The sequence below is a fragment of the Hyla sarda genome, chromosome 3, assembly GCF_029499605.1.
Source record: "Hyla sarda isolate aHylSar1 chromosome 3, aHylSar1.hap1, whole genome shotgun sequence".
Taxonomy (NCBI): domain Eukaryota; kingdom Metazoa; phylum Chordata; class Amphibia; order Anura; family Hylidae; genus Hyla; species Hyla sarda.
In genome coordinates this window covers 36,998,342-37,012,700 of record NC_079191.1, presented here as the reverse complement: position 1 = coordinate 37,012,700, position 14,359 = coordinate 36,998,342, and the positions used below count along the sequence as shown (strand labels likewise).

Below are 14,359 nucleotides of genomic sequence, written 5' to 3'. Positions count from 1 at the left end.
ATACCCCGTACAAAGAACCCAAGTGGTAATGCCAGATGCGGTAGCCTTACCTATATCCCCTGAAAATTACTAATGGCCCCAAAACACCTTTTACACACATTTAATTGGCCAAACCTACCCATTTTGGCGGCAGCTCCTTCTAATCTTTTGTGTATCGGGGCTTCTTCAGTCCCCTATCCCCCTGACAGATTATATTGGGGGAGCTAAGGATCAGGAAGTTTAATTTTAACTGTCTGATCCTTTTGTTGCTATCGTGAAAACAAGCTACTGCTAGAGGAGTCTGGTAGCGACCTACCCCTCTCGCTCTCCTTTCTCTATTTGACTGAACTGGCTGTTCATGTTTGTGGGAGGCTCCGAATAGAGAGCCAAATGACCTGTTATATGGCTACCTACAAATAGTCACTATTATTTTAAAAAACTTTGCATGAGTCAGTAGTACAAGTGAATATAAGAAACTTAGTGATATATCCTATTACAGACAAATGCCTCTTTTACCTGATCGCTCATGACAGCACCCCTGGAGAGGACCTCCCACCACTGGACAGGAAACCTGGGAACATAAAAATGGGACACGCCTCTCCACACCTCAGTTCAGGTTTCCTGTCCCCCGGTAGGAGACCTGGGAGCTGCCTACATACCTCTCCAAGGGGCTGCAGGTCCTCCGGTAGTGGGGCTCCCTGTTCGGCAGAAGTGTCCTCTGGGGCGCAGCCATGAGTCTGCCTGTGGGTCCTGCGGGAGATCCGGTAGGGTCCCGATAGCCCTGCATCTCTGTTCGTTTCCCCAGATCAGTGGCCTTAAGGAGGTGGGGGCTGTGGAGTAGTGCAGTTTCCGCCAGCTCTCCCATCTCTGGAGCCGGCGCGTTGCTCGCGCAGAACTACGGCGGATGTGATGTCAGACTGGCAGCGTAGTGTCCCTTCTGGTTCCAGCTCCATTCAAAAGGGGCGTGGGAATTCGAAGCCCCCAGCAGCCTGCAGCAGTACCAACAGCCTGCAGTAATACCAGCCCGCAGCAGCTGAGCAGACCATTCCTGGTTGCCTGCCGCTGGGACCCCCCCCCCCGATCTCCCTGCATCTCCAGTTTCGGAAACCTCTGGGTTGCCGGGACTGGGGACATGACGTCACGCCACGCCCCCTCCATTCATGTCTATGGACTATAGACATGAATGGAGGGGGCGTGGCGCTACGTCACGTCCCCAGTCCCAGAAAATACGGAGGCTTCCAAAACTGGAGACGCAGCTCCTGCATAGAATGCGCTTGCTGCAGGGAGATCGCTGGGGGTCAGACATCTTATCCCCTATGCTTTGGATAGGGGATAAAATGTTTTTGGCCGGAATACCCCTTTAAAGCATACCACCTAACGGTTAATCTTGAGGAGAGCAGAGAGGCAGTCATGGTCTAAGACGACCTATATGAAGGCTTAGGCCCCAAGAAGTCCCGTACATTTAATTTGCATAAAAGTATAAAGCAAATAATTGTTAAGGAATGGGAAAATCCTGAGAAGAAACCTTTTTTTTCCTAAACTCCTTAAAAGAAGTACCCTTTTGAGGGGTAAGTCACTAAGTCATGGGATAGTGCCCTGTTAATTGATGCCCCAGTGGCTAAAATGACTAAGACATCCACCTTGCCTTTTGAGGATCTAGGAACTCTGTCTCATCCAATGGCCAAAAAAGCTGAGTTCTATAACAAAAAAACCTGGGAGGCGGTCACAGCTTCTATCAGAACCAATGTAGCTGCTACATGTTTTGCTCGCTCCCTAAGAGTCTGGGTTTCACAATTACAATCCCATCTTGTTAACCAGACCCCTAGAGAAGAGATCTTAGAATCCTTACTAGGGATCGGCCGATTATCGGCTTGGCCGATATTATCGTCCGATAATCACGATGTTGGGCATTATCGGTATCGGCAATTACCTTGCCGATATGCCGATAATGCCCTGCCCCCCGCACTGTGACTGCCCCCCGACCCGCCGCACCGTGACCGCCCCCCGACCCGCCGCACCACGTCGCACACCCCACCGCACTGCCCCGGCCCCGTTGCCTCCCCCATCCCCGGTTTTATTATTACTTGTTCCCGGGGCCCACGCTACTTCTGATACCTGCTGCGTCCTGCGTTACGCTGTGCGCAATGACGAGTGACGTGACGTGCGCGACATGACGTCACCGTCAGTGCGCACAGTAACAGCTCAGGAGGACCCCACTGGAGCCAGATGTAGAGTGGACCTCGGGCCCAGGTAATTAGAAAACCGGGGATGGGGGAGGCAATGGAGCCGGGGCGGTGGGGGGGTGCGGCAGCGGTGCGGGGGTGGCGGTGATAGGACTCAGGACCCCCGGACAGGCAGGGGGAGAGTAGCGGGTGGCGGCGGCGGTCTATGGCACCGCAAAAGCCACTGCAGTGCATTGATTTAAAGCGCCCGCTTTAAATCAATGATCTGCAGCGGTGTCGCGGGGGGATAAATAGCCGATAACTTACACCGGAATATCGGTATAAGTTATTGGCTATCGGCCCTAACCTCCTCCGATTATCGGTATCGGCCCTAGAAAAACTATATCAGTCGGTCCCTAATCCTTACCCATAATCTCCAAAGTGGTAGATTTTTTGGCAGACTCCTCGGTAGATTCTGTAAGATTGGGTGCCAGAGCAGACACTTTATCTCATTCTTCTAGGAGGCTTAGGCAGCGGAAGGGTGATGTGAGCTCAAAAGGAAAACTATGTTCAGTCCCTTGCATTGGAGATCACCTTTTTGTTCCCTTTTTGGTCAGACAAAGTACTTGAGAAGGCTTCTGATAGGAAGAAAGGATTTCCCACTCAGAGTTGTGCCCCTGATTCCTTTCGTAGCAAAAAACAATCCAGAAAGCCTAATCAGAAGTTTCAGGACAATAGGGAATTTAAAGTCCCTAGTAAAGGTAGAGATTTCTTCTTCAATAGAGATGTAGCGAATTGTTCGGCGGCGAACAGTTCCCGGCGAATTTAGCATGTTTGCCTCGCCGGGCGAACATATGTGAAGTTCGATCCACCCCCTATACTTTGACTCACAGGGTCAAAGTTTACCGCAATGTTAGAGTCAGCAGACACATTACAGCCAATCAGCAGCAGTCCCTCCCTTCCAGACCCTCCTACCTCTTGCACGGATGCCATTTTACCCTCATTCAGCATACTGCAGGCTTAGGAAGTGGAGGGTCAGAGAAGCTGCCCCTGCTGTATAGGGAAAGCAATAGCTAGATTGCTGCTAGGTGGTGTATTCAGGGTCCAGTTTACTCCTAAAGCACTAGTGTAACATCTGCTTTAAGGACAGCACCCAAAAAAGCCCTTTTTAGGGCTCAAATATCAGTCCGTGTGTCTTGCAACAGCTGGAGGCACCCTGGTTGGGAGGGAACCGCTGGTTAAAAGGGGTACTCCAGTATAAAACTTAAGTTCCTTCAAGTAACTAACTACTACAGTATTCAAAGGGCTGAAAGATATCAGTCTGTGTGTTTTGCAACAGCTGGAGGCACCCTGGTTGGGGACCACTGCTTAAAAGGGGAACTCCGCTGGCAAGCTTTTTTGCTCATTGTCACACTAGTGCAAATCATATTTGGTGTGATAGTTGTGCAAATAAAAAAATAATACTTTTTTGGCTGTTAAATAAAACCAGTCGCTGTCAGTTCACGTCACAGTTGCCAGTTTTTTTGCCTGCAGGGCAAATGGTGTCACCCTAGTGCAAATCACATTTGGTGTGACACTTGTGCAAAAAAAAACAAAAAAACTTGGGAGTCTTTTGGCCCTTAGGGCTCATTGTCACACTAGTGCAAATCATCTTTGGGGTGACCGACCATAGTGTAAATGTGAACAAAAAAAAAAACCTTTTTTGGCTGTGAAATAAAATCAGTCAGTTCACTTCACACTCGGGAGTTTTTGGGCCTGCTGGGCTCATTATCACACTAGTGCAAATCATATGTGGTGTGACAGTTGTGTAAATTAAAAAAAATACAATTTTGACTGTAATAGATTGAATAGCAGTTAGTTGTCTGCAAGCATGTGTGTCAGGCCTACAGCATCTACTCTACGTCTACGTCTGTCAAGGACATGTTTGAGCGTAAGATGCCAATGTCACAAGGTCACCCCCTAGCCCGGCGTCTGACAGCTGGCTTGTCTGAACTCATAGCCCGCCAGCTTTAAAAAAAAAATTATTTAAAAAAATAAAAGAAATGGCAAAAAAATTTTTTTTTTTAGCTATTGAGACACCGCAGTGGAAGGTACCCGGCCAAAATTTCTTTGCACAAAAGGCAATCCCCAACCAGTACTCGGTTGTGCAACAGAATTTTGAATGAAGACTGGCCTCTTGAAGCTGATTGGTCTCTCACTGCTGGATGGTATGGGGGCGACCAATCACGAACATGGCTGTGTACAGTTACGCTGTCATAGGAGAAAGTCGGTGAGGGGATGTCATCCAAACATGGGCATGGGGATGGTAGGCTTAACTCTGATTGGCTGTTCGGGATGTCGAGTGAGCCAATCAGAGAGGGGACGTATGAGTTCAGGTTGCAAGTCTTTGCCGCTGGTGGCGGCAGGATGTCTTTCAAATCTTTCAGCCAATTGCTGCTGGTCAGGTCCAGGCGGCGACCAATCAGGGATGAGACGTGTATTTCGTCTTTGGAGGATTCCAAGAGGCATCGGCGGCAAATCTTTTTTGAAGAATCCGACCAATCACGTTCCGTCTGGGTAAGGTGGCGACCAAGGATGACTTGCATGACTTATCCGCCATCAACTATGGTTCAAGCCGCAATGTTTTAGGGCACTTTCTGGCTGGGAAACAAACATAAATTTTTCTGTCTGTTGCTACAGCAGCGGCTGCAACAATACCAAATTTTTCAGCCATGTGTACATGCCTAATTTTTCTGGTACTCTCTGCTGACATCTCTGTCCATCATGCCAGTGAGGCGCTTGATTTGCGACAGCCCAACACGTTGGAATTCAACACTCCTAATGTTCGACCGCCTGCTCCAACAAGAAAAAGCTGTTAACGAATATTTGTATGACCGGGGTGCTAGGACATCATCTGTGGAGCTGGGAATTTTTTTGCCACGTTACTGGAGGCTCATGCGCAATGCCTGTAGGCTCATGCTTCCTTTTGAGGAGGTGACAAACCTGGTCAGACGCACCGAAGGCACCATCAGCAACATCATACCGTTTGTTTTCTTCCTGGAGCGTGCCCTGCGAAGAGTGCTGGATCAGGCAGTAGATGAGCGTGAAGAGGAAGAGTTGTGGACACCATCACCACCAGAAACAGCCTTATCAGCATCGCTTGCTGGACCTGCGGCAACGCTGGAGGAGGATTGTGAGGATGAGGAGTCAGAGGAGGAATGTGGCTTTGAAGAGGAGGAGGAAGACCAACCACAACAGGCATCCCAGGGTGCTCATTGTCACCTATCTGGTTCCCGTGGTGTTGTACGTGGCTGGGGGGGGAAGAAGATGATACCTTCCCTGACATCACTGAGGACGAGGAACGGGACATGAGTAGCTCGGCATTCAACCTTGAGCAAATTGGGTCTTTCATGCTGTCTTGCCTGTTGAGGGACCCTTTTATTTTGAAAAGGATTTCTTTGTGTTTTTCACCGTCCTGCATTATAGAGTCTTCTGGACTTTATGATAATTTAAACTTGAATTTTCCAGAGTACTAACCATTACACAAAGGAACGCTTGTTGCGTGTGATTTTTTTAACTTACATTTTCAAAAGTAAAATACAGATTGGGAAGAACTGTTTCTTTATTTGCTGAAAATTTTTATTTAGAAAATAATTTATTTGTGTGTTTCTCCGTCCTGCATTATAGAGTCTTCTGGACTCTTGGATATGCGCTTGTTCTTATTTTTCAGCCATGTCTACATGCCTAATTTTTCTGACCTCTGGTGCTGCACTTTTTCTGCTGCTGCAATTTTTCTGGCCGCTGCTACAGCAGCAGTTGCAACAATACCAACTTTTTGAGCCATGTGTACATGCCTAATTTTTCTGGTACTCTCTGCTGACATCTGTGTCCATTTTAGCAACCGTGCATTTAGATGTAACATGCTAAGGCTAGCATGGTGGCTCAGAGGTTAGCACTGCTGCCTTGCAGCGATGGGGCCTTGGGTTCAAATCCCACTATGAGTTGCCTAAAGGGGGGCTCTAACTATGTGCTGCCTAATATGGGGAAATCTATGTGCTGTCTAAAGGGGGGGATCTAACTATGTGATGCCCAAAGGGGGGCTCTATGTGCTGCCCAAAGGGGGGCTCTAACTATATGCTGCCTAACATGGGGGAATCTATGTACTGCCTATAGGGGGGATCTAACTATGTGATGGCTAAAGGGGGATCTAACTATGTGCTGCCTAAAGGGGGCTCTGTGCTGCCCAAAGGGAGGCTCTACCTATGTGCTGCCCAAAGGGGGCTCTAACTGTGCTTCCTAATATGGGGAAATCTGTGTGATGCCTATAGGGGGATCTAACTATGTGCTGCCTAAAGGGGGGATCTAACTATGTGCTGCCTAAAGGGGGCTAAAGCACGTTATTTAGGAATAATAGGTGATTTATGCCCTTTATGGATTAAAACCAGACTCTGCATCAACTATGTAATTTTCCATGGGAGTTTTGCCATGGATCCCACTCCAGCACGCCACAGTCCTTGAAACAACTTTTAAATCACTATTGTGGCCAGAAAGAGTCCCTGTGGGTTTTAAAATTTGCCTGCCCATTGAAGTCAATGGCGGTTCGCCCAGTTCGCGAACATTTTCGGAAGTTCGCGTTTGCCGTTCGCGACCTGAAAATGTTATGTTCGCGACATCACTATTCTTCAATCCCAACAGAGTCTAGTTCCAGAGATCCCAAACAGTGATGACTTTCTCCCAGTGTGTGTGTGTGTGTGTGTGTGTGTGTGGGGGGGGGGGGGGGGGGGGGGGCTGGGGGGGGGTTGTCTGTCCAGATTTTTGGGGGCCTGGGAGAGAATTTCTTCCAGCCCCTGTGTTCTTTATACCCTAAGATTGGGTCTCCTTCTGGAGTTCCGTTTTTTTCCTCTGGACAGATTCTTTCCCACTGGGAAAGTGAAAGATTCCCTGAAACAAGAGGCCATGATAACAGAAATAAAATCTCTTTTGCTCAAAAAAGTCCTGGTTCCAGTCCCCCTGGGGGAGGAGAAGGGGAGGGGATTCTATTCCCCTCTCTTCTTAGAAAAAAAAATATATAAAAATAAAAACGGTTCTTTCAGAGTTATAATAAATCTGAAAAAGTTAAACAACTTTCTGTCATTCAAAAAATTCAGGATGGAGCCTCTAAAATCCACAATTCCTCTATTTACAAATCGCATAATGGCCTCTGTAGATTTAAGATGCCTACTACCATATTCCCATCCACAACTCTCATCAAAAGAGTGGCAGTTTTTATGGAGGGAGCTTGGGTCCATTTACAGTACCAAGCCCTTCCCTTTGGGGTCTCTCAGGCCCCGAGGGTATTCACCAAAGTGATGGAGGAGGTGTCAGCTTTAATAAGAACCTAGAATATTCTGTTAGTTCCATATCTGGACGATTTACTGATTGTATCAGACTCCTCAGAAACCCTTCATTTGAACATTCAAATAGTTTGCTCCATTCTGAAAGATCTAGGTTGGAATCTGAATCTAAAAAAGTCAAACTTAACCCCTTCCAGGCAGTGCATTTTCTTAGGCATCCTTCTGGATTCAGTGTCTCAGCTTTCTCTCCTGCTTCTAGCCAAACAGATCCTCATCAAGGACATAGTAGAAGTTCTTCTCCGGTCTCATCTATGCACCTTCAGGGAAGCAATGTCAGTACTAGGTCTGATGACTTCTTGTATTGTAGCAGTGAAATGGACTCAGTACAGATCCAGGATGTTGCAGACATATCCTTCAAAAGTGGGATGGCAATCCTTCATCACTTAACCAAAAATATTCCCTTTCGTCAAAAGCAAGGATCTCCTTGATATGGTGGATGAACCCCAACAACCTATCTCAAGGGGTACCTTTGTCTCCCTCGTCGGTAGTGAGGATATCTACAGATGCCAGTCCCTGGGGTTGGGGTTCCTCCTGCGGCCAGCATCTCCTTCAAGGCAGATGGTCTCCTCTGATGCATCAGTCTACATCAAATTACATAGAGCTCTATGCATTATCTTTGCTTATTATCTTTGCAGGCATTATCTTTGCTTATTCCTCAAATCCAAGAGAAGGGTGTGCTGATCTATTCAGACAACACCACCGCTGTAGCTTACTTAAACAAACAGGGGGATAAGATCAGACTCCCTGTTAAGTCTCTCCTTCCAGATTTTTTCCCTAGCAGAAGCCAGGTTGGCATCTCTCTCTGTGGTTCACCTGAGAGGGGAAGACAACAAGGTGGCAGACTTCCTGAGCAGAGTTCATCTTCTTCAGTCTGAATAGTGTCCAAACAAGGAGATATTTGCTATGATAGAGGAAAGGTTTGGAAAATTCTCTATAGATCTCTTTGCTTCCAGAAACAACAGGAAGATTCACAGGTTCTATTCGCTCGACCCACTGGATTAAATGCAGCAGTAAAGCCTTCTCCCAGGACTGGGGAAGAGAAAGAGAGTATGTTTTCCCACCTTCTCGCCTTCTCCCTCAGATCTTGAAAAAGATAATAGGACAGAGCCTTAGTGCTATTGATAGCGCCCTTCTGGCCTTGAAGGCCCTGGTTTACCTTGCTAAGGACAATGTCCATCTCACAACCATGGGTTCTTCCACACTGGGAGGATCTACCGTACCAGGGACCAGTTCATCATCCTCAGTTGGCTCACCTTCATCTAATGGCCTAGATGCTGAGAGGTCAATTTTAAAAGCTAGAGGCCTATCTGACCAAGTGATAAACACCTTACTTGCAAGTAGGAAAGGCGTAACATCCACCATATACCGAAGAGCATGGAGGGAGAGCCTTCTTAAGAGGAGTGGGACCTGCAGTCGATCCATTGGGAGATCCTAATATCCCTCAAATCCTTCATTTCCTCCAGTTAGGTCTGGATAAGAAGCTAAGTCCTAGTACGATTAAAGTACAAATTACAGCACTTAGTTCCTTTTTTAACTGCTAGTTAGCAGATAATATCTTAGTTAAATGTTTTATTTCTGGGGCTACAAGATTAAATCCTCTATCAAGACCTACTGTTTCCCCCTTGGGACTTGAATCTGGTGTTAGATGCTTTATCAGGACCATCATTTGAACCTCTGGATTCCATCTCCATCAGGTTGCATACCCTCAAGTTGTGCTTCCTCCTGGCAATAACAACGGCTAGGACGGTAGGAGAATTGTAAGTGCTCTCTGCCTTTCCTCCTTATATCAAGATATTAGATGACAGAGTAGTAATGAGAACATTACCATCTTTTCTGCCGATAGTGGTCTCAGAGTTTCATAAATCTCAGGAGATTATTCTTCCCTCTTTTTGCGATGAGCCGAGACATGAAGGTGAAGTCAAGTTCCATAACCTTGACGTTAGAAGATGCCTCCTGTTGTATCTGGACTCTACTAAGGACTTTTGTTCTACAGAAAATCTTTTAGTCCAATTTTCTGGCCCAAATAAAGGCAAGACTGCTTCTAAACCGTTATTAGTAGATGGATCAGGGCATCAATTACATTAGCCTACACTACAAAGAATCAGGATCCACCTTCCTTTTTTTTTCCATCCTACTCTACCAGAGCAGTGGCTTCTTCCTGGGCAGAGAAGGTTGAAGCCTCTTTGGACCAGATCTGTAGGGCATCTACATGGTCCTCAAAAAACACTTTTTTTAAAACACTAAAGGTTGCAATTAAATCCTGTTTCTGATCTTTCCTTTGGCCGTAAAGTCCTTCAAGTGGTAGTCCCGCCCTGATTGGATACTATGAAAATAAATTTCTCTTATTATTGGTTCCTTTGGAGTACTTTACTTTGAACTGAGGTGTGGAGAGGCATATCCCTTTTTATGTTCCCTGGTTTCCTGTCCTGAGGTGGTAGGTCCTCTCCGGGGGGTGCTGTCATGAGCTAATGAAAAACAGATTACCCGGTAAGTAATCTTTTCCACTTAAGCCTTAAAGGAGAACTCCAGTGGAAACAAGTAGAAAACAAATGTTTTCAAATTAACTGGTGCCTAAAAGTTAAACAGAGTTGTATATAACTTCTGTTAAAAAATCTTAATCCTTCCAGTACTTATTATCTGCTGTATAAAACAGATATTTGTGAATTTCTTTTCTGTCTGACAACAGTGCTCTCTGCTGACACCTCTCTCCGTGTCAGGAACTGTCCAGATTAAAATCATATCCCCATAGAAAACCTCTCCTGCTCTGGACAGTTCCTGACAGGGACAGAGGTGTTAACAGAGAGCACTGTTGTCAGGCTGAAAAGACCTTCACAAATTTCCCAGCTGATAAGTACTAGAAGGGTTAAGATTTTTAAATAGAAGGGATTTACAAATCTGTTTAACTTTCTTGCACCAGTTGATTTGAAAACCTTTTTTTCCCACCGGAGTTCCCCTTTAAGAGCCTATCCTGCTCCCCATCTAACCTATACCCATTTTTCATTCCAAATCCATCTACAAATGGATTAGCTTACTGATGTGTCAGGTTACAGCTGCCCATTAAAGTCTATGTAGAAAGAAAGGAAAGGAGGGAAGGTAGCGGGTGAGAGGCACAAGCCAAGAGACTGCAGGAGTCTGTATTGAGCCAAGAGACAAGGAGTTTGTAGAACTCACTCCAGTACTGGATTCACAGCTAACATTGCTCAAAACTGCGTTATAATGTCCTCCATGCTGCTGCTGTTTCTGAGGGTGTGCTATATGTCCTCTCTTCTGTGTGTATTGGGGGGGGAATCATAAATGTTAAGCTGCACCCAATAGGTCAAGGACAATTGAAAATAGAGATTGGCCTGCACCACTCTGCCTCTGCACAGGTTTTGATAAATCTCCCCCCCTAGACTTTGAATGGAGTGTTCTTAACCACTGTTCCTTCCAAACTCCTCCTGGCTGCCATCATGCGACTAGGGGTTACAAGGGGAGCAGGGTTCCTTGTTATAGCATTAGGTGAGGGTCCCAGCACCAGGGTAACATGTAACACCTATCTCGGGTACAGCGACATATCCCTGAGGAAGGCGCTTGTTATCTCCAAAACATGTCGGTTAGAACATTGGTCTGTGCAAGATCCCGTAGTGATGTCACTAACTCAAAGCACAGAAACCGAGCAGTTGACTGGGCGAGATGACTCCAGCCAGGGCAATGTTTGATAAATGCTTTATTTCATAATATCTGTCCTCCAGACTCAAGGCAGCAGGTGGGAGTATACTGTGATGGTTTTGCAGTGCAGCAGGGAGCCCAGATGCATGTGACTTTGTAGAGGCAGATGTATAACAGACTGACATGAATAGAAATTGCGAACAGAAGTGTGTATTTTCAGAAACTTTTTTTTACTATTCTGGAAAGTATGAAGTAATAACTAGTTGTTTTCATATTGATAACCTCATGTGTATTACAGTGTTTCGCAACCAGGGTGCCTCCAGCTGTTGCAAAACTAAAACTCCCAGCATGCCCGGACAGCCAAAGGCTGTCCGGGCATGCTGGGAGTTTTAGTTTTGCAACAGCTGGAGGCACTCTGGTTAGGAAACGCTGATTTATCACATCTGGTAAATCCAGTATTGTCATGAACTATCCAAGCAATATAAAAGCCGTCAGCTATAAGGACATTGTGAATTATCTGCTGAGTCCCATGTGACCTATGTTATCTATAAAAGACTTAAAGGAGATATCCATAAAAAAAATTTACTTATCCCCTATCCACGGGATAGTTGATAAGTAACTGATTGCTGGGGTCCGACCACAATCAGCTACTTATCCCCTATCCTGTGATTAGGGGATAATTTCATTTTTGCTGGAGTTCTCCTTAGAGGCACTGTCATTATGAAAAACTTTTTATATTTTGTAGTAACACTGATAAGATGACTTTTTAAATATACTTTTATTATAAAAAAAAAAAAATTCAATTTTACTAAAAAATAAAAAAAATTGCTGCCACTAGGGGTCATCTATCTTTATGCAGACAGACTACTCTGTATTTTGCAGCATACTGGATACCAGCCGTAAAGTGTGTTGGTATCCAGTATAGGAGATCACTGTTTCACCACTACAGCCTTCAGCTGTTCCTAAACTACAACTCCCATGATGGGAGTTGTAGTTTTTCAACAGCTGGGGGTACAGCCTTTGTAAAACTCGGTGTTAGAGCTGTGTATTCTTCAGCTGTGTGCCTCCAGCTCTTGCAAAACTACAGACAAAGAATATGTGGGCATGCTGGGAGTTGTAGTTTTGCAACAGCTAAAGGCAACACTGCTCTAACACAGTGCTTTATAAAAACTGCAGCTCCAGCTGTTGCAATGCAAAACTACAACTCGCAACATGTTTGAACAGCCAAAGCTTTCTCTGACTCCTGAATGACAAAGAAGCTGATCATTCAGGAGTCTGTGAAAGCTGAATGACATACAAAGTGCCAGGCAGCTATGTTGATTAGCATCCAGCTTTACTAGGAACAGATAGAAAATCTATGGAACAGATATAAAAACTACTGTGCAGTGATTTGCACACTGCCAGGCTTCTCCCAGACTCAGAGCAGATGAGTCATCACAGTGAGGGAGAGAGATGGACTCGCCCCCTCCTTAAGGCTGCATTCACACCACGTTTTTTACATACAGGTGCCGGATCCGGCTGGGGGAGGGGAAAACCGGGCACTCCCGTACCCAAGCCGGATCAGCCCGTGACTCCATTTACATTAATGAGCCGATTGGAGTCAAACGGTGACTCCGGTCGGCTCAGTTTTGACCCGTATGTGATTTCCTGACCGGACCTAAAACCGTAGTATACTACGGCTTTAGGTCCGGTCCAAAACCGGATACGGGTCAAAACTGAGCCGACCGGAGTCACCGTTTGACTCTGGTCGGCTCATTAAAGTAAATGGAGTCACCGGCTGATTCGGCTGGGGTACGGGAGCGCTTGGTTTGCCCCGCCCCCAGCCGGATCCGGCACCCGTATGTAAAAAAACGTGGTGTGAATGCAGCCTAAGAAAGAACAAAAAGCAAGTGAGCAATATATAAATGCTATTTGTTAGGGATATATAGGTCCAAGACACATAAAAATGATATGTACATGATCAGGATTAGATACTGAGTAACATATTGTTTTTTTATTTTTTTAGTTTTTTTATTGCACCATGACAGGTCCGCTTTAAGTTGTTGCATTATATTTTCAGTGCATAGCAAAATAATGAATGTTAATTAAGTTTTTCTTTATGATGTAGTCGGCTTCTAATATACTAAATCGGTGTCTATTATCTTCACAGTGAACAACCCCATCCCTTCCAACCTGAAGTCCGAAGCCAAAAAAGCCGCAAAAATCCTACGAGAATTCACCGAAATCAGTTCTAGATCTGGACCAGATAAGATCATTCCAGGTATGAACTGTAACTGACTTTTAGCACTGACACTATATTGCGTATGTACATAACTCTGGTGCACTATTGTACTATTAGTTTTCAGAGATTTGTGTGCAATAAATCTTATCTCCCAACCTTGGTGAGAGTATTCTCTCACTATGGGGGAGTATACGTGATGTCCGAGGGGTTGGATGGTAAGACATTGAGGTCTACGTTTTTTTTTTTTTCCCTCAAAAACTCTACTCATTCCAACTTCCTTCCATGGTATTGTAACCCACCATCCCCATTCACATAGCTCATGAATGGTGCTTTGTTTGGATAATAATGAAAATAAAAACCAGACCATGATCCTATTAAGGGGATCTTTAAACTGGATTACATTAGCTTGCTTTATGAAGTAATCACATTATCATTCTGTAGCTATCCGCTGGACATTTGAGGGTCTGATGGGGGCGCTCTCATGTAGACTAGACAGCCCTCAGCGTTGCAAAACTGCAACTCTGAACACCGATAAACATAACCTTACTGAAAAAGTAAGTAAGTGTGCACTGAAAACTGACAACACCCACTGGAAAACTAATTAGTGCACATGACACCAAAAGGAAATTGATAAAATCAACTTTATTGAAAAAATGACAAAGACATAAAATCAACAAACGTAATGAAAAAAAATTTAAAAGAGGCACCAGAATACAACAGGCAGGTAGGTAAAAGGGCTGAAAGTACTGGAAAAATCAGATAAATCAATAATAAATGGACTATGGTTTAAGGATTGTTACCAAAAAAGAGGCATACACCATAACCGAACCCCAATCACCGTTTCGCTATAGAAATGCTTCCTCAGGGGGCGTGAACGCCCCCTGAGGAAGCATTTATATAGCGAAACGGTCATTTGAGTTCGGTAGGTAAGGTCTGCCACCCTGTACACTACTTAGTTCCCGGCATGTTGATATTTT

General features: G+C 45.3%; 1 protein-coding gene across 4 annotated transcripts in view; it reads left to right on the top strand.

Annotated features, from left to right (window-relative positions):
- The window catches only part of SH3YL1 (SH3 and SYLF domain containing 1), a 126,151-nt gene that overhangs the window by 17,565 nt on the left and 94,227 nt on the right, over positions 1-14,359 (top strand). For all 4 annotated transcript variants that reach the window (XM_056564068.1, XM_056564065.1, XM_056564066.1 and 1 more), the window contains one exon: positions 13,311-13,421. In XM_056564068.1, coding sequence (XP_056420043.1) covers positions 13,311-13,421 — 111 coding nt within the window. The remainder of the gene's footprint in view (positions 1-13,310; positions 13,422-14,359) is intronic.